The sequence below is a fragment of the Polyodon spathula genome, chromosome 9 (assembly GCF_017654505.1).
Source record: "Polyodon spathula isolate WHYD16114869_AA chromosome 9, ASM1765450v1, whole genome shotgun sequence".
NCBI classification, from domain to species: domain Eukaryota; kingdom Metazoa; phylum Chordata; class Actinopteri; order Acipenseriformes; family Polyodontidae; genus Polyodon; species Polyodon spathula.
Window position 1 is genome coordinate 33,620,088 of NC_054542.1, and position 20,644 is coordinate 33,640,731.

Below are 20,644 nucleotides of genomic sequence, written 5' to 3' on the forward strand. Positions count from 1 at the left end.
CAGCCGACAACTTAACAGAGTTCCACTTCTTTCAGCAAAACACAACAAACTGCGGTTGCAGTGGGCTAAGGAACAAAAACACTGGAGGATTGGAAAAGCATTGCCTGGTCTGACGAATCCCGGTTCCTGCTGTTTCACGCTGATGGAAGGACGAGGGTATGGAGAAAACCATATGGGGTACATGCATCCACCATGCCACGTGTCAACATTGCAGGCTAGTGGTGTGATGGTGTTGGGTGTGTTTTCATGGCACACATTAGGCCCCTTGATAAAAGTGGAGCAATGTTTGAGTTACACAGGATATTTGAACATCATTGACAATCGGGTGCATCCCTTCATGGCAGCGGTGTATCCATCTGCTAATGGATTTTTTTCAGCAGGATAATGCCCCATGCCACAAGGCTAGGATTGTCCAGGAATGGTTCCACAAACATGACAGTGAATTCAGCTTACTGCAGTGGCCTGCCCAGTCACCAGATCTCAGTCTTTTGAGCATCTGTGGGACAAGATTGAACGAGCTATTCGGAGTAGAGATCCACTACCAGCCAACTTGACACAACTGTGGGAAGCATTGGAGTCAACATGGGCCAGCATCCCTGTGGAACGCTTTTGACACCTTGTAGAGTCCATGCCCCGACAAATTGAAGCTGTTCTGAGGACAAAAGGGGGTGCAATTCAATATTAGGAAGGTGTTCCTAATGTTTTGTACACTCAGTGTATATATATATATATATATATATATATATATATATATATATATATATATATATATATATATATATATATATATATATATATATATATATATATATATATATATATATATACACACACACACACACAAAGAATTAGGTAAAAGGTTTGTAAAGCTAATTAAACCTTAACACTCCCACTCTATAACACATTTGTTGAGGGTGTGGGAGACCTGTGCTTTTGCATGTGATAGTGAGAAGTGTGCTATAATGAAGGATTTTTTGAAGGGGTTTCATGCAGTTTTGCTTCTTTTAGAAGTGACTTTATTTCAAAGACATTCACACTAATTAAAGAAAGAGGCTTTAGATTTCTCTTCAGTTTTGGTTAATATAAAATCTATAAAGAATCTGTAAATAATGCTTCAGTTCAGTAACTTATACCAATAGTGCTTCTGCTTGCCACAAAAGGGATCAGAACAGAATATTCAGCAATTAATATACTGTGCTTGTAGTATCTAGGGTGAACCCTGAAATCGTGTTTAAGCAAAAAGGTAAGCATTGCCATACAGCTTGTGGTTTGGCATTACATTGGCAGACTTTTGCAATGCTGTGGTATATTGTCACCTTGGACAGAAGGTGTTCCCTCTTTATTTCATCTGGAGAATCCCTTATAAAAGTTTCACATAGTAAAAACACAGCAAAGTATAATGAAGCCTAGTGAAAGCATGCCAAAGCATAGGTAATCATTGTAAAGAGGTATGGTAATGCAAAAGAACAAAAAAAATAACTAAAGCATAAAATGTCAGGTTAAAGCATGTGCAGGTTCAAAGTGTGCACATGTTTGAAAAGGTTTCTACAAATTATACCAGAAAATATTGTGTGTACAAAATATCACTGTATTGTAGGTTCAGCAGAAATGTTTACGTCTAATTGTAATTTCCTATCGGCATATCACATTCCTATAATATACAAATATAAGTCTGCAGGGACACTCAAGGTTTATTTCCTATGGGACAACAAACAAATAAATGTGATTCATTTAACCTGGGTTTATTTTACACCTGAGGTTTTTGTAAGTACAAGAGCCTACTGCCTTTGCTGGTAATTGCAGTTGATTATTTTTTTATGTGAAATTGATATCCCTAATGAATTGTAAAACAAAACAAAACAAAAAGTGCTTTTAGAAAATATTTGTGTTTATTAAGTAAACATGCATATATTTTTGGACAGAATGGTGTATAAACAATGCACCATTTGAAAATAGACAATGTTTGAAATGAGCTACGAATTGGCCAGGAACATGGTTATTTATGATATACCAACACTGACTTGACTTTGGTCTAAGCTGAAAATTTTTCAAGGAAGCCTCGCTCCAATACGGGCTCTTTTGACCATGTCTTGTGAGCCTGAACACCAAGTCCTCCCATTCGTCAATCTTAACACTCCCATCTACTATACCAGATGGGTAATTTATTAAACCACTCATTAACATTACTACATAGACTAAACATCAGGTTGATACATGTAAGAATGAAAAGTGAGTCCTTTTTAAAATTTGTTGCAGTTTATTGTAGGTCATTATAAACACCCATGAAAACCTGAAACTGAACAAAAAAAGAAATGTTCTGTAATGCTGTTTGTTGTTTATGAATCGCCCTGCTTAATAAAACCCTTCAAACCAGTCGCATCGTTACATTGCTTCTCCATCCCTATTTCCACTGTGCTGTAATGAAAAGGCACGTGCCTTCAACTGGAATATTTAACTTGCACTAAATGAAGGAGAATTTGAATTACAATTAATAATTTAGCAATAGCACCCTTCAGTGAAGGAAATGCCATGTTGTAGTTGACCTTGACTGGAGTTCTGTCCTGAGCTGAAGGTGAAGTTATTGTCTATTATATTTAACTTGCATTAGAAAACGATTCGGTGTAATTAGCCAATCAGCTTCCAGCTATAGTGGGCATTAATACACAGTAGATGCCCGCTGGTATGTCCCTGCATTATCGGTAAATCAAACTTAAAATCAATCTGCGCAAGTGCCTGCTTTTTCATTTTGACTTTCTGTATTGAAAGCCTTTGGCTCAGGACGCATAGCTCCCATCACGGTCAACTACCACACGGTAGAGCCTTCGACGGGCACTATCGCCTAGGTGGAACATCCAGGCCTCTTACTGTCTCAGTATATCATTTTCAGTTCCAATTCAAAACATAAAAAGCTGTTCATCACACTCATTTAACCGTCACTGTAGTCAAAGTTTTATAGGGTCGGATATGTGAGTGCTGACTGTATTGTGTTTTTACACAAATTATATGTGATCGTAAACTGATCGTTCTAATAGTTTTTACTAATTACACATATTGTGTGCACTACAGCCTGTTCCTTGTTACGACCCGCTATGGCCTTGTGCCCCGCATGAAGCCAGCTGCTCAAGTTGCTTATTCCCGGTGATCTAGCAACATAAGTCGGCTGACTTTGTGCTCTCTCCCCAGGCTGCATAGTTCAGGCTGGAGCTTATATTATTTCTATTTTTTGCCTTTTAGCACAATTGTTATATTACTGTTTTTGCTAGAAATGTTTTTTCTCTTTGTGTGCGTTTAGATACTGCACGCAGGCCTGTCTGTAACATGGTGCTCAGCACACACGCAGCAAGGGCAGCTGCTGGGCTCAGCAGCACTGCGCAGGACAAAGATACTTGTTTCGGTTGTGATTGCTTGCAATACCTCTGTGGCAAAGTGGCTGCTGATTAAGAACAGGTGCAGAGGTGATGCAATACAGGAATAGTCACACAGAAGGCAACTGTAGTCCTCTTTGGAAAAGGGGTCTTTATTTGTATGCGTGGGCTGGTGACCAAATAATAAACTCTGGTTCTACACAGCAATGTATAAAGCCCGGAGAACAGAAAAACAGGGATTGCAGCCCAAAGCAATAAGTACACAGTATCTGCCCCACAATACTTGCTACGGTCAACAGTCCAGGTGAGTGCAAAAGAGACTTGTAGTGCAGTGTTGGTCTGGTTTGTGTGCTGGCTCAAGGTGACAGCTCTGGATTCGTGATAGTCGTCTAGTGATTACAAACACAGACAGTTACTAACAAACAAACAAAACACAAATATCTTTTTACACAGTTTTCTCTGTGTCTCTCACGGTCCTTCCAGTCTCTTATTTCAAACCAAGCGAAGGAAAAGATTTACGATTCTCCGTCCCCTTTATGCTATTATGCATGATCCCTTAGTAAATGATTGCAGCTGTCTCTATTGCCTGCAGCTGCTACATTTATTTACCTTCCGGGTCAATACGTTTCTGCAGCGGAGTCTCGTCTTCTTCCAGGCTGAACAACTTCCCGGCCCCGGGGAAAGAACTGTCACTGCCCCTTTCGCTACTTGGTGCCGTCACAGGTCGGGAGGGAGATTTAAACCAGAACTCATATTTCTGTCACACCCTCCCACAGTAATTTTAATACCATTTTGGTGACAGCTTTTAGCATCACCATTGCGAAGGCTGTTGGTACTTGCTAACAAGCAGGCTTCCCTCAGTCTCGTATGTGGTACCGACTGAGTGGTTTTGCCAGTGGCTTTTACAGGTGGGCATCCCTGTACTCTGCCACCCCCGGGGACTGTGAACCGGTGGAGCAGTACAGAGGTCACCAAACCGGGGCCAAGGTTACAGCAACGTTCCCGGACCGTACCTGTAGCGACCCAGAGCTAAAGTCAATGGACCGGTACCATCTACTATCGACCTGATGTTATTTACTGCAGTTCAAGCATGATGCCCCTCCTTTTTGGGCCGTGACTGCGTCAGTCGCAGCACTGCTGTGGTGTCTCTGCTGCAAAAACAGGCTATTTGCATGACAGACCCCCTCCAGTTTGAGGAATTGTTCTACTCAAGGTTCAGTTCAGTTGTATGGGTGATGCAGTGTTCAAGACAAGGACAAACAGCAAAGTACTGGTGAAGTTATGGTTTATTTTGTAATCAGTTTAATCCACAGGTTCAGTCCTGAAATAATAGTCCCCGTATTTAAACACCTACAAATAACACAAACACAATCACAAGTCCACAGTGAGTGCTATAGTGCTTGTGATGCAAATAGTTAATTGTGACACAAGTGCAGTGTTGTATGGGTTTGGCGCAGGCCGTTAGCCATCAGATAACAAGAAGTATATTTTAGACATGACAAAACAAACAAAACACTCACGATAACAATACGTTTCTCCTTCCGGTTCAGCGTTAACAATAACAAAGGAAAAGACCACCTTGTTACGCCCCCTTGGTTAAAGATTCCAATCCACGGCTGCCACATTGTTTCCTTTCAGGGTCAGTGATTTAGCTCCACCCCTTTTCTAGATGACTGACTTCCGCCTAACCCTGGGAATTAATTGTCGTGCCTTCCAGTCCAGTTCACTCTGTTCCCTTTACACAGTGCCCTCACAGGTCGGGAGGGAGATTCATCACCAAGAATCATTCTGTCTCTGTCACACCCCTGCATTCAGCTGAGCTGAAATTATCGCTCAAAGCAGATTTCTTGCTTGCTGTGTGATAGTGAGATGCAGGCATTCTCAATAGTAAAAGCCTGCTTTATTTTTACAGAGGCCAGGACAAAAGTCATGCTCCGTACCAATTCTGCCTTTTTGCTGAAGACTATCTCGACATTTCATCCAGTCTGTTGAATTGGAGTCTTTCCATCCACCTCCTTTCCAGTCTGATAGATAATGACAGGTCCATATGCTCCGCCCAGTTCGGGCACTGGCGTACTACTTTAACAGGACGAAACGTTGGAGGCAGTCTGAACAATTTTTGTCTGCTATGGGGCGAAGGCCCATGGACAAGCCCTGTCTAAGCAGCGGCTGTCCAGATGGATAGCAGACAGGGTCAGGACTGCCTATGAGCTGGCCAACTTACCCCTTTCAGAAAAGCTCACTGCTCTCATTCCACTAGGGGCATGGCAATTTCGTGGGCTTTATTCCACAGTGCATCTGTCAAGGACATATGCAATGCAACAGTGTGGACTACTCCCCATACCTTCACTAGGTTCTACAGGCTAAATGTCGTGGATCCTCAAAACACTTGTTTTGGAACTAGAGTTAGCTAACACAGATATAGAGGGGAGTTTCTCACTCCATTTTTCCCCCCTAGCTACTTGTTACTAGGGTTTCGTATGGTAACGCACAAGGCAGCCTCTCGGTTTAGCCTTATAGCATTCCAGTCGTTACGCAATATTGCCCTTGCAACGGCTTTGGTACGCTCACCCATAGGGTAATGGCTACATTTCATACTAGAAAGAGAACTTTCAGTTATTATCATAACCCTGGTTCCCTGAAATAGAAATGTAACCATTAATCTTCAGTGTCTTTGCATCTATGATTGCAGCAGGCTTGAAGAAAAAATGATGCTGAGATCTGTGACTGCAGTACTTTTGTGTCCTTGGGGGCAGACCATGACTGCGTCACTGGCTCTTAGAGCAGCTTTGGTATTTAATCAGGTTTGGGGTCTTTAGGAGGTAAACTACCCATATGGTAATGGTTACATTTCTATCTCAGGGAGCCAGAGTTATGATAATAACCTAACGTTTTGAAGGTAAACTACATATTCTCTAACGACACAGTACAAGTAATGGACAAGTAATGAAAAGTGGCAGGTAATACTGGACATGTGAATGGAAATTTCAATAATATCATGATTGTGTTTAAAACCAAAAGGGTTAAACTTTAAGATTCTGATAAGCATATATAAACATGTAATTTAAATATTTTAGATTAATAACAAGGTAAAACTGTTTATTACAGTATAGTCGTTTAATAACACTAGCAGAAAGCTCCTTGCAATTTATTAGTTATAATGCAATATGGTTTCTTTAAAACCTTTGTTACGTGATTTATCACTCAGTATTGCTATAGCCTGTTGTTGTTGTTTATATCCATGATTTATAACATCCTATACAATACATGTACTGTATATATTAATTCATTATTCATAGTTGCAATAAGTATAAGAATAAAACATCCAAGTGTATTATTACATTGTAGATATCAACATTAAATATTGTAAAGCCCCATTATTAAAAATGCTAATATATTCAATGAAGAAGTTTTATAGTGTTTAAGAATAAGTAGTTTTACTGTTGAGGAAGCATGTACTGTCACTAAGTCAACATTGGTATCTGTGAAAGCACTGTTCCAGTATACAGTTCTGATTAATAGTTTGTATCTTCTTGTTATTTATAACCCATCCTCAAAAAACAAACAAAATAATACATTGTACTTATTTATGTATTTATAAAATGCAATATGGATCAAATTTGCAATTATTATTATTATTATTTTTTTTTTTTTAAGGCAGAAGCAAGAACCACAATTCCGAAAATGCTGTAGGCACTGAATCTGGGCCGCACAGAAAAATGTGTTTGGGTCAACTCTGTGTCCAGCGGTCTTTCTGAACTGGGCCTGGAGGCAGTGCTGCAGTCAAAGGTATTGCCTCCAGCTCTGATGCTACCCAAGGTTGAGAACATTGAAGAGGTCAAATGGGTGAGTAGTGTTAAATTTAGCATGATGCCTGATTTTATTGAAATTCTTGTTAGCTGCAACAAGAGTAATAGGGTGCTTAACCATTTTACTGACTGCAACCTGTGAACTGATTTCAGAATTGCTATTTAAATGAACTCCAAGAATAGAAGAGAGGTGTAATGGTTTCCCCACTGCAGTAGAGAATTCAGGAGAAAGTAATATACACATTCAAGTTTGTTTACCGGTGTGTATTATGTATACCGTTTTCACACTGGCATTTTAGAATGGTGTTGGGCCCCCCTCCCCCCCCCCCCTTTAGCGTTTTGTTTAGACCAGTCAAAAACAAAGCTTCGACGACTCTCTCCCTCTCTACTTAGAGAACTTGCCCTTGGTTTCCATAACGTTTGCAGTGCCTGTGACAAGCTGCACTTCAAGGTGAATTGCCCCTGTGGTTTCAATAAAAGTTTGCAGTACGGATGTCAGTTACTTATAGGTCAGGAGACAGTGACATCATTAAACAACTGTTTCCTGATCTGCTCCATATGGCTTACTTTTTTTTTTTTTTGGAGGTTCTGAGTAGATGTAGAGAGTACGTAGTCCTTCCTCCCCGTCAAGGACAGTGAAGGTGTTCAGTGTTCACCCTTCATAGTGAACCGCGACAGATGAATACTAAAATGTAAATAAGGGCGTGCCTCTAACTTTAAAGGCTGAAAGAAGTTGTGATGCTTGCGGCTACTTGAGGCAAGCAGCAGGAAGTTTTCAACTACTGTTCTGAATTAGCGCAGATATTATTTTCCTGGACAGTTCTCAATTTCGTCTCTCTTTAATTGCAGACAGGTGTATTTTTGTTTCAAGACAACTTTTTTTTCTTTTTTAAAAAGACAGTAAAATCCTAAAATGAAAACCGGGGATATGCCTAATCACTTAACTAAACCTGGAAATGACCCTTGTTAGGCTGACCTTTTTAATTAAGCAAACAGTTTCTGCATGTATACCTCAACGTCTGTTTATGTACCTAATTGATCATATTTGACACTGTCTGAAATTCATCAAAAATCTATATACTATATAACATTATTTTCTGGAATAGAAGTACTGTATATATTATAATATCACAACAAATAGTACAATGCCACTACTAGACATAAGCTTAAGCTTAAATATCAGGTCACTGGGAATAACAAATGCATAATATTAAATAAATAGTCAAACACTGTTAATATCCGGTCAAAGACTCTGAGTAAAAATAAATAAATAAATGGAGTTGACTTTATCAGGAGCACCAATAACTGGCAAAATGAGTATTAAAATTAAAACACAAAATGAATACACGTTTTTATTTACTTGTTTGTGTGTCAAACATGTGATAAAAATGGAAATGATTTTCTCAATTTGAATGCTTAAAGTGCAGTTCATGTTAGAAGTGAGAAATATTGTTTTATGCCACTGTACACAGTATTCTTAAACATATTAATTTCATACATCCAGACAGTGAACATTTTACATGAAACCTGTTCTTGACATGAGTTACAGATGTTAGAATTCATACCCTCAGCAGGGCATGTCAGATTGTGAACAGGGAAGAAATTAGGTTGCACTTACCTAACACAGGCACTGGCTTCGGCAGCATGCAATTTAAAGCCATAAAGCAACTGGATTCCCATTCCTGCTGATACCACCCCCCACCTTCCAAGAAAAAATAATTATAGTGAAAATATACACAGTGTAGATTAATCCCCTTTTTGTTTCAAATGCAGCATATTTTATTCTTCCTTGGGCACTTTTAATGAAAGCCATTATCTCCCCAGCAAAAGACAGTTGGTAGCTTCATATAAGAGTTGATTTAATAAAAAATAATTAAAAAAAAAAAAAAAAAAAAAAAAATTATTCCTCAGGGAATCCAATATTTGAAAAATAATGTGTGAGGGGTTGAAGGGATAGAAACAATTTATTTTTAACCTTTTTTTATTAAGTGTTTACTGATATTAGAAAACAAAAGATTCAGTAAAGATTGATGTTTTTTTGTTGTTTTTTTCCTTTTGGCTGTTCCATCCCTCCCCCCTTTCTCTTCTCCCTGTCTTTCACTTACTTGCCTATCCTGAGTGGTTTGAGATTCAGGGACGCTGTCTTATCCCTTGATTGTAACGGGTGCTGTAAATCCTTCTGCTGTTTATTTTCCTTCTTTTTTTAAAATTTATATTAGGAATGAAACCTAGAGGCCCATTTGTAACTAAAAGATGGGCTTACTTGTTTCCTTTTGTGTGAGAAGCTCTTGCTTTCCTATTGTCCCTTCTCTGGGTACTTGTTTGACTGACATGGCTTATTGGACTATAACAAGCGTAACTCTCCCTCCTTTGTTGGGAGACAATTCTCCCACAAATCCTGAACAGTGTGCATTCTTGCCAACACACTATTGGGTGTGCATTGGGATTGAAAGAATTGCTGAGGCCTGCTACTTCATCCCCTCCCCAATTTCTTTCTCCCTTTTTTTTCTTCTGTGAAGTGAACACTTCAGCAGGCCGGAAACATTTAATTTTCTCCTTTTGATGAAAATTAATTGAAACTGTCCACTTTCCGCCTTCGTGTTTGCTCTGTAGTACCAGCTTCGCAATTTTTTTTAGTCCTTACCTGCCCTCTTGTCATCTTACACAAAGCTGGGCATATGACTTTCAAATGGAGAGGATGATGTTTTAGTTAATGTCACATAAGCGCCATTAGTGCTCGCAGACACAGAGCAATTGACAGCTAGAAGTGTTCATGTACTTCAAAATGTGGACCCTTTAATAATGTTACAATGGAGACAAGAAGGTACCCCTCCTTGTAAGGCATTAAGGACGTGTTTTACACTGTAATGCTGTGAGCTTACTGTGTTTTCTAGCCAGACCATAGAAAATAAACACTTAATCAAAGCTGCAGTGATCTGTATAGTCTGACCAGTAAAGATGTAATTGTTTATCACTCAAAAGCATCTAGTAGCTCTCTCAATCTATGGACCTTTGAAGAGTTTACATTGTTCAGCTTCCTTGTATACTGTCATATCATCTGGATAACCACGTATTGTATTCGCATGATGTTTGGTGAAAGCCATAGCAACAGATATTATTTTCTGAAATAATTAAGAAAGCTGAACATTTTACATGATGATACAAAAAAAAAAAAAATAGAAGCTAAATAAGTCAATGAAAAGTAAACCTGGTGGCAGTCAAATAAGCTGCCGTCTTTTCAAAAGGAGCTTTCTTTGTAATAGTAAGAATATTATGCTAAGCCTTTAGCATTCGTTTTTATGTTGCCATAGCAGCCTTACTCCTGCAGGGTTGTGACCTCTGATGATTACAGTACAAAGCTTATTGGGTCTTGAAAACGCCTTTGAAGATGAAAAGTCTTTGATGGTTTATATTTATGCAAATCTCTTAGATATGATTTATCCAACTGAGATTGAATGGAGAGATGATTAAAATTCCCTTTTTAAAAAAAAAAAAAAAAAAAAATCCTTCAATGAACAAATATTCTTTGAGTTACTACAAGCAAGTGTGTCGGACATTTTTGTCATTATTTACAAAAATAGCTTTTATTTATCTGTGGTTATTTTTATCTGTCGCCCCCCTTGTTTATGAAAAAATGGAAAAATAAATAACAGATTTGTAGTCTTTTTTTTGTTTTTGTTTTTTTTTGTACTTGCTTTGAAAGGAAATATCTGAGCAAGGGAGCTTTTGTGTGTTTCCAGATGACAGATTTGGGAATGTGGGCTTCCCCACTGGCAGCCCAAAGCTAGCTGTGAACTGGTCTCTTGGAAAAAAAAATGGAATGCTTTGGTCTTCAAAGAATAAACTTCATTTTAAAGCCTTCTTAGGTAAGCTAAAATATTAAGGGAATCATACAGAATAAAAGGTATAAGCAGCACTGTGTTAAACTCTGTCTACTGTTCTCACACAGGCCACGCTGTTCTTCCGAAGTGGAAAAGTAAACTACAGGATACCATAGTAAACGAAGTAGCAGAATTACTGTATGATTCGTGTATCTTTTTTTTTAAAGTGAGTACTGGTTCAGATAAATGACATAATATTCTAACTTTTTAAATATTCAGATACAGTGTAGTTGTTAATCATACTGTATTTATGATGTCAACTAGCATTTTGTATAACGCGTGTTGCACGCAGGTTTTGATGATTACGTTGAGAAAAGTGGAGGACATCACTTTAAACTTAAATCCTAATTCAATTAACTAAGTTGGAAAAAAAAGCATTTTCAGAAGATATAAATGTGTGTAATAAACAAAGTTGATGTGGAGATTTTTTTATTTTTTATTTTAATGACTTAACAGAGATGTCCAAATCACATAAAAAATGTTTAAGGTGTGAATTTATGTTTGCCTTAATGTCTTTTCCCTGGAAATAGTTGACTGAATCGGGCCCTTTGTCAACCAAAAACTCACCAATGCTTTGTAATACTGATAGCAGTAGCATTATTTAAAAATATATTCAGAACTACGGCTTCGTTCTGAGTTCATCGTAATAAAAATGTAACCGTGTTTGGATGAATCATCCATGTATAACAGGAGTACATTTACTGTAGGCCCAAAATGTATTGCTGCATCCTAGGTTTGCCTGGTCAAGCCGTTTTGCTTATTGCAATATTTATTTCTGTATCAGATTTTGATATATTCTCTTTTCAGTTTGTAGATAAATGTGCACACTTTTTAAAAGGAAGGACCCTGACAGGACCCTTGAGGTTAATCACATTTGTGGAAACTGCAGTGGGATTGCTCAATTTTAAGGTAAGATGTATTAAAAAATAGATTTTTAATACAAATTACATAGTTGGTTGCTTTTACATTTTACAAGATCTACACTGATGACCCAAAATGAAAGAATTGAACCTATACTGTATATTAACTCTTTCCTCTTGTATTATTGCTGGAAAGGAAGGGGGGTCACAAACAAAGTAGCCATTTGCGTATTTATTTTTCCAGCTGGTAGTTCTCCTAGATAACACTGCTAATGACAGTAACATTAAACGTGTTTCTAACCTAAAGAAATACAAACCCAAAAATGTCCATGGATTTATTTTAAATACATATGGTTATAAATAAACTTTTAAAGGTGTGTGAAAACAGGGGTTTGTTTTTGTGTTTTGTGATGAAAATGTATAAAATAAATAAATTGAAACTGTCAGTCTCCATTTTGTATTGTTTGTTTTGTTGTTCTGAGAACTCCTGTCCTGAATTGACAGGAAAATATCACTGTATCATAGCAAGAACTGAAATTCATTTGGAAACTGACGAAAGAAACACACACATTCCAACTGCTCCTTTGCTGACACAAAGCCATAACAGATTCCAAACTTTCTTCACAAAGAGTTTTTACAATGTTGTGTCACAGTGATCCCCCACAAACCTCTGTTCATTTAAAGCAGAATAAACAGGAGTAACTTAGGCAGCATTCAGTGAATACTATGAAAAAGGTTCATGATATTTTTAAAAAAAATTTATAAAATAAACTTCAGTCATCTATTTCTTTTTCCGTTCATAATGCTGTGCTGCACAAGTAGAGTATAAACAATTTCCAACATAGAGTATGCATGAAAGATTTTCAGTCAGAGGATGTTTGTGTCTAACAAACTAATGACTGTGTGCCAGTCTGTGTTTCCTTTCAATGTGCAATTTTTTTCAATGTTTCTCCAACTTACTGGTTTTTATTTATTTAACTTGCAGACTGTTTGTGAAGAAATTCGACAGCTTGGACCGAAAACTGGCCTTCATCATGATGGGGTTGTGTTTGGATCTAATGATTTCTCTGCCATCATAGGTTACTTTTATCATGCTTATATTTTATACCTGATTGCGTGCATATCTATTTGCTACAATCTCTCCTCTCTCTCTCTCTCTCTCTCTCTCTCTCTCTCTCTCTCTCTCTCAGAAAATGAAAGGGATTAATAGCTAAAACAGTTCAATCCAAAATTGTCTTAGATTGCATATTCTATAGTAAAGAAAAGCAAAAAACAGTAAATAAATCTTGAATAAAGCTTATAGATAAAACATAAAAAAAGTAATGATTGTGTGCATTTTTTTCATAAGAGGGTAGTCTTTCAATACATATAGGTATCATTTTTAATAGCTACATTTGTAATGGTTTACTGGTACATGCTGAAGACATTATCTAACTTATATATATATATATATATATATATATATATATATATATATATATATATATATATATATATATATATATATATATATATTTATTATATTTTTTTTTACAGGTGCATCAAGACCCAAAGAAGCTCATGAGCTGCTTTAAGCTAGACAAAATTTGTTGTCACAGCCAAAGCCATAGACCTTGTTTACATCGACTACCAGGATGAGGAAGGTCTTTGCAGGCAGTCGAGGGAGGCAGCCCTCATGGGTTTTACAGGTATGGTCTTCATACTGCATTTCACATTGGTTTGACGGCTTACACATACAATTTATTGGTTCAAGGCGGCAGCACCCAGCAATGTTTGCACAGAAGGTTGCCACTACTAAATTCAGTACTGAACAATTATAGGAGGTGATGTGAAATGTTCTCTGAAGTCACCTTTTAACAAATAAATATGTAACAAAACACCATGTATGTGTATGTTTGGGGTGGAAGAGGGTTGGATTATTGACAAAATGTTGCCGCCATCCACAAGTGAGAAATAATGGCGACTGACTGGCCTTTGTTGTTTTAGGATGACAGCCTGGCAAAACAAAGTTGGCAGATATATATTAAGGTGCGTGACAGTTGTTACTAAGTAATGCATATTAGGGTATAATTGTAATTGAGAGACAAAATATTGTTTGTGCATATGGAGAGGCGAAAAAAAGATTCAAATTGACCTGCTTCAGGTATAAAGGTCAGACCACTAGACTATTTGTGTCAAACCATCAAGCTGGCTGCAGTAAGAAAACCTTAAGATTTGTATAGCGCAGTATTATTATCAAAACAGATTAACAGTTTGAGGTTATCCAAAATAAATACTTGAGCGATTTAAAACCCAACTTAAAAGAAGTTAAAGGAAACACTTTGATCTTAAGGGCCATAGGGGGCCCTTAAAATAAATAATGATAAACTTGTAGCAATATATTAAAATGACGATCAACTGAAAAAGTATTCCATGCAGTCCATTCAAATAGACTTCTTGAAAGCCTATTTCAAAATATTAAGAACACTGTTTTTGTGTTGGCACAGCAATAAGAATTAAGATAAAATGTGCAGCATCAAAATTGGTAGCAATCTCTCCACATCAGTATGCGGCTGACATATCATTTCCAATAACCTGAGTACCTGCACTCGCGTCTCTGTGTGGGCTGTAACCTGTTTTAGCACCATTTCACTAACGTTATTTAAAAATGAATACTAAATACGCTTTAAGAGTTAGGACCCCAAGGAACTGCTTTTTCTGCATATTGTTGCCTTTTCTATTGGCATGGAGCTTTGTAATACCTGCATAAACCTGGTTTTAACAGACCCTTCATATTAATACAGGAGTCATCTCTTGTTTTAACAAGATTTTTATTTGAAAAAAAAAATGATTCAAAGCTGTCTAAATTTATTGTACTCAGGGAATGTATCTATATTTATCAAGGGTTATTAAATTAAATCAGCAGAATAAAATACTGTACTTTGAGTTTGAGACCAAGTATTGTATTTTGCTACCACTGTGTATTTATGATAATAGAATAGGACGCATTTTGGCTGAAGAATTCCATGAAGAATTTGTTAGAATTAAAGAAAAAGAAGAAATACAATAAGTCATTAAAAACAACATAAAGATTTCTGTTAAATAACTTGAGGTGAAAGACTAAACATGATGCTGTTATATAAAAACAGGGTTGAATTGCTTTGAAGAGTTAGGGCTGTACAATGCAAATATATAAACATAAAAATAGAGTAAAAAATAACAACACATGTTTAGTTTCCGATTCAGTCATAGTTGCAGTTATCTAAACTCCCTTTCTGCTGAATTTAAACGACAGTCAGAAATTGGTTTGTGACTGGTGTTGCTGATTGAGCAGTTGAAGGCGTCCAGATCAATTTGGAGAATATATATATATATATATATATATATATATATATATATATATATATATATATATATATATATATATATATATATATATATATATATATATATAAAAATGTGGATTGAAGTGTGTGTATGTGCGTGCGTCAGTGCATATATGTATATGTTATTTTTCAGTTGCTCAATAAGTTTGATGAAACCAAGTCCACAGCTGACTTAATTATTAACGGAAAAGCTTAAGCAACATAATGAGAATAGTCGTGTGTGTGTGTATATTTATTTATTTGACTATTTATTATTGTCTTCTGTTGGAGAGAAGAAAACAAATGACAACTTACATTTACTTACGGGACATGACAGGTATTGATCTAAATCAACATCTGTCAAACAGTACTGTAAAAACAGGATTTCACGGTCATACATTATAATGGCTTCCAATTCTTCACCCTTATGGTTGTTGATTAAAACAAGCCGCTCAGCTATTTAATAATTGCTGCATTTCAGCGTGACATCTATATCTGTTTTAAATGGTTTGACTGTAGCTGCAACCACTAATGTGTTTTAAACTTCAGCAAAGCAATTTTGGATTAGAATGTAACTGACCGTTAATGTGGCACACTAGTCATGAATCTCAGATTGAAAATCAGGTTGACATCCATGAGAAAATATGATTCATAGTGTCCTTTCTTCCTGCTGTTTCCCTAAAATTCTTAACCTACTGCTTTAAGAATCATGTGAATATTTAGCGTACAACTTCTACCTCTAAATGGCACTCTTGTTGAAAATGAAGTGAGGTTACTTGAGCTGCTTTTACTCAATAAAGATCTCCCTATGAAACGAGTTTCAAATCTGGAAAAAAATACATTTTGACAGTATATAAAATGAGGCATACATGCATTAAAAATAAACAGTTTACATATTTTTCTATAACATTTTACCATCAATCTAAAAACATGCTGGGGAATATAATTTCATGTGATTCAATTTGAACAAATTTAAAGTCAAAACAATTGTGTAATGTATTTTCTAAATTATTTCCAATTACCAACATCATATTTGAAAAAAAAAAAAATTGTATTATATATCAGTTATATATTTATTATTCATAAGAATACAGAATAAACTCTTATGTAATTTGTGTATGTTAGTCATTCTGTTAAACCAGGCATTTACCCAAAAGATCTCAAGGTTTTGTCAGTTAGACTGGAGAGACACAAATAATATAGCCATTATCGGACACTTGTTTTTTTCTCTCCTTCCTTTAAATTTGTATATGCTTTCTACGGAATGTGAAACAGAATGTGGTCATTTTAGAAGAATGCTAAGTACATCTTAATTTATAAATATGGTCACACTATGTACAAACAATGTAAGTGAATTACTTTATGTAGATGTAAATGACTGCAACATAATATGTTCTGTGCTGATCTGTTTCAGGTAAACGGGTTATTCATCCCAACCAAATCAAGATTGTGCAAGAAGAATATTTCCCAAGCCCAGAGAAGGTGAAAGGGGCTCAAGATCTGATCTCTGCTTTTGATGAACATCAGAAATTAGGAAAGGTAAAGCTTAATCAGATGCTATTCAATTACAAAATCCCTTTGCTGAAATTGATTTACAGTGGGGTTTTTTTTGTTTTGTTTTTGTGTGTGTGGGGGGGGGGGGGTTTGCCCCAATTTTGTTAGGAGTTAAATATTTACACTAGATTATGAATACAAAGAGTTACAATGCAGCAGGATTCACAACTGGGAACAAAGGAAGCCGTGGTAAATAAAAGTATCGACGTCCAAAAAAACAGCAGTTTAATGTTCAGAGATTTTGTAGATGGGGAAAAGCAAATTAGGTGTAGGATATTATTTTTTCCTAATTTAGTGCCTCATTGAATCTTCTGTTTTGTGCTCTGTGGGCTGTTACTCTTTAGATGCTGCAGTGGTGATGCACAATCTGCCTCCGCCTTGCTGCCAGGAATTTGTACATTAGGTATGGCCTGGAGGAAGAATTGTAGTGATCGCAGTATTGTCACTTCATTACCTTAAAGGTTAGCCCGAAAAGCACCTCTTTTGTCTTGCTAATGACTAAAATTAAAAAATAAAATACCAGTTTGTATGTATAAATAACTTTTGAGCCAGTGAATTGTGCTTCTGTAAAATTGTGTTTAACATGACAAGATTAAATTGTGCCATAGAATTTGGGAATATATTACTGTATTTTATTGATATATTACTGACTTATATAGCTATAATCATACATTTACCATTGAGTAGGGAATTCAATTATTGTGGCAATAAAAAAAAAATAACTATAGATGGGTTGAAATAGTAAATTCCCTCCAATATGTAGAGCTTTAATTATTTTCACAGAGGGGTGTTGGGGGAAGAAATCAGCTGGTACGTTTTAGAATTGGTGTTCTTAAATCATACCGATCATTTCACAAAGTTTTAAATCTATTCCTCAAAACAAAAATCTTCAGCACTTTTAAACCAGTGTAACAGTTTGAATTTGTAGTTGTTTCATTTTTTCTTCCAGGGTGCTTTTAGTTTTCAAGGAAGTATGATCAACATGCCTTCACTAAAGCAGGCACAAAACATTGTTACCCTCGCCGCAGCAATCCAGGACAAATGATCTGGCAGAAGATCATCCAAAATATACTGTAAACACCAACATCATTGCATAGGTAAAATGAATAAGTTTTAAAAAAAAAAAAAAGATTGTTTTGAAAAATGAAATGCTCCAGTGGATTTGTACTGATCAAGTTCTGAAAAGGAAGCCCATTGTTTCTGTGTCTATATGTCAATATTGCAATTCCAGTAATCTAGGCCTTTTATCACACGTGGAATAGCAAAAGAATTGAATGCAGGGTTTTAATTGAAATTAAAGTTTTTACATATAAATGAGCAGCCTAAAGTTTGTCCCCCAGACCCTCTGTTTAAGAGTATGCATCCTGCCACTCGTAGTTCAGATGTGTGGGTCCACAGTTCCAGAGGTCCAGTCAGCTTGGAGTAAGGGTAAATAAACATACAGCCAGCCGTTGTTCTGCTGTTCAGCTGGTGCTCCTACACCAAAGGGCTGAAGGGTTTTTGAGCTGCGCTGGATCAAAGTTGTGGTTGCCAGAGAACTTCAATGAGTTTTCTTAAACCAACAATCTGAGATTTTGTTTCAGCCCCTCGGTAAATCACAGCCCTTTGTGTGCTTACTATGGGCCACTGTTCTTGGTGAAATGGGAATGAATACTTTTAAACTGGGCATCAACCCTCCCATGACCTGCACAGCAGCAATGCTACTACACTTACACAAACACCACAGGGAAGGCTGTTTTGGTTATTTTCAGTATGTAAATATACAACAATTCCCAAAGTTTTTTTTTTTGTTTGTTTTTTTTTTAGGTTTGTTTTGTTATGCCTTGTTGCCCATCTTTTGAATATGTTAAAAAGGATATACATATATGCTCCTGTAAAAAAGAAAAAAAAAAAGAAAAAAATGATGTATACACCAGTTACCCACTACTAAATAATGAAACAAAGTGTTACATTGCATCACAGTTCAGTTACATTTTCAGTTACTGTTGTATGAAATGTAAATGCTTGAGTTAACATTTAAATATAAAACCATAAAACCAGGGCTGACAAGATAAAGGACATTGTATTCAAGTGATATTTTTTTTATGAATTATTATTATTAACAATTGATTCATGTTTATGAGAAAACAACCTTTTTAGTATTCAAGGGTCGTCAAAAAAAAAAAATGTCCAGAAAAAAATAATCTTTTAACTCTCAATAGATGATTAAAAATAGTTTTCGCAGTAAAACTGACGACAGTAAGGTTTGATGTTGCATGATGAATTGTGTCTGCGTAAAGCATTCTATTGCTAATGCCAGACAACAAGATATAGCGCACTGCTGTGCTCAGCCAAAGGCCGAACAATAAGCTGACTTTTTGGCGCTTGGCCACAATTTCCACTTTTTTTTCTGTTTACTTATTTTTGTATTTTTGTATTTCTTTTGATTAATGTAAAGTGCCACCTGCTTTAGTTTCTTCCAGTTTGAAGAGTCTTGACTAATGTATCTAAACTGATGCAGAACGACTTTTTAATTTTGAGAAACCCAGTGTTAGGTCTATCACACAAACCTGTGCTCTGGTTTCACAGTAAATCATTCCTCATCTTGCCATGTATGTTGTAAAGCTTTTAAAATGCAAATAGTGATGTTGCATACTACGTCTTAGTTATCCTGCGCAGTAAATAATGTAGAACAGGTGTTAATTCACAAGACTAAGCAAAACAGCAGTATTTGCAATTCATGCAAAAAAAAGATTCAGTATTTGTGTATAATCTATGCAGGAATTGTGTGGCTTCGCAGGCAATTTAGAATTTAGAATTGCATTATTTTAATTCTACTAACCTGTTAACATCTTGCAACCTCTAAATATATCTCCTCTTTTAATTGAGATCTATGATCTGTTATTACAGGATTGACTGAAAATCATAAATTACTTTTTGCATGCATATCATTTGTCAGTGGTAATATAAAGCTTATCAGTTGAATATGTACATTTAATGCAATAATCCATTGTTATTATTAAAAAAAAATTGATTATGATTTATCAGAAACCATATTTAAAATCAAAGAGCAGATACTTTGCTGACATTAGGCATAAGTTCACTTGTCTTACTACTTTCATGATGTCATCTAGGCTTAATATAAAGGAATGTGGCTCCTTCCAAATAATATTACATGACACTACTATTATGTATCCAACTTGACACAATCTTCTCAACCAGCCTAGCAGATTTAAATACATTTTACTGGGGATCCCTTAGAGAGTAAATTACAATTAACACTATTAAAATCGTACAAAAACTGATGAGACTCAATTACTTTGAAAATGATCTAGGAATACAATTTCCTTGAGTGCTACGCTGGTTGTTTCATTAGATTAGTTTAATAAATCATCAGGTACAATACAGTGCGTAATATATGTATGCAAAACACTGTCCTTGGAAAATTAAAATGAAATGTTTTGCATAATTTTTTCATTAATCTCAATAGGACCCGTGTGGTAGAGATTGTTTTATTCCCTTAATTTCCCGCCTGGGGGTTCTCCAAATAATGTCTTCATTGTTTTACTAGTGTGCTAATGACAATCTGTGACAACCTCATTTTAACAGAGGATTATTTCAGTGCAATAAAATGTATCGTTTAAATTAAAGGCAAGTAGTGTTCGGAGCAATTGACTCATTTGGGAAAGAAGATATAACAGCAATCATAAAATTCAAGCAGGCGGCATTTATACATATTAGTATAGTTTTAAAAATAATCCTGGTTTAGTGCTCCTCTGAAACAATCAAACACGATTCTGTACAGCTTTAGGTCTAAGAGGCTGATTTTCAGGAATGATGTATAATATTGTA

The 20,644-nt window shown here is 36.1% G+C and overlaps 1 protein-coding gene across 1 annotated transcript in view; it reads left to right on the top strand.

Moving 5' to 3' along the window:
* The window catches only part of LOC121320692 (citramalyl-CoA lyase, mitochondrial-like), a 60,080-nt gene that overhangs the window by 23,935 nt on the left and 15,501 nt on the right, over positions 1-20,644 (top strand). Inside the window, 10 exon segments of the mRNA XM_041259260.1 lie at positions 7,023-7,211; positions 10,915-11,040; positions 11,124-11,221; positions 11,863-11,964; positions 12,901-12,994; positions 13,452-13,499; positions 13,502-13,603; positions 16,674-16,798; positions 17,158-17,274; positions 17,763-17,910. Coding sequence (XP_041115194.1) covers positions 7,208-7,211; positions 10,915-11,040; positions 11,124-11,221; positions 11,863-11,964; positions 12,901-12,994; positions 13,452-13,499; positions 13,502-13,603; positions 16,674-16,798; positions 17,158-17,172 — 714 coding nt within the window. The 5' untranslated portion in view covers positions 7,023-7,207 and the 3' untranslated portion in view covers positions 17,173-17,274; positions 17,763-17,910.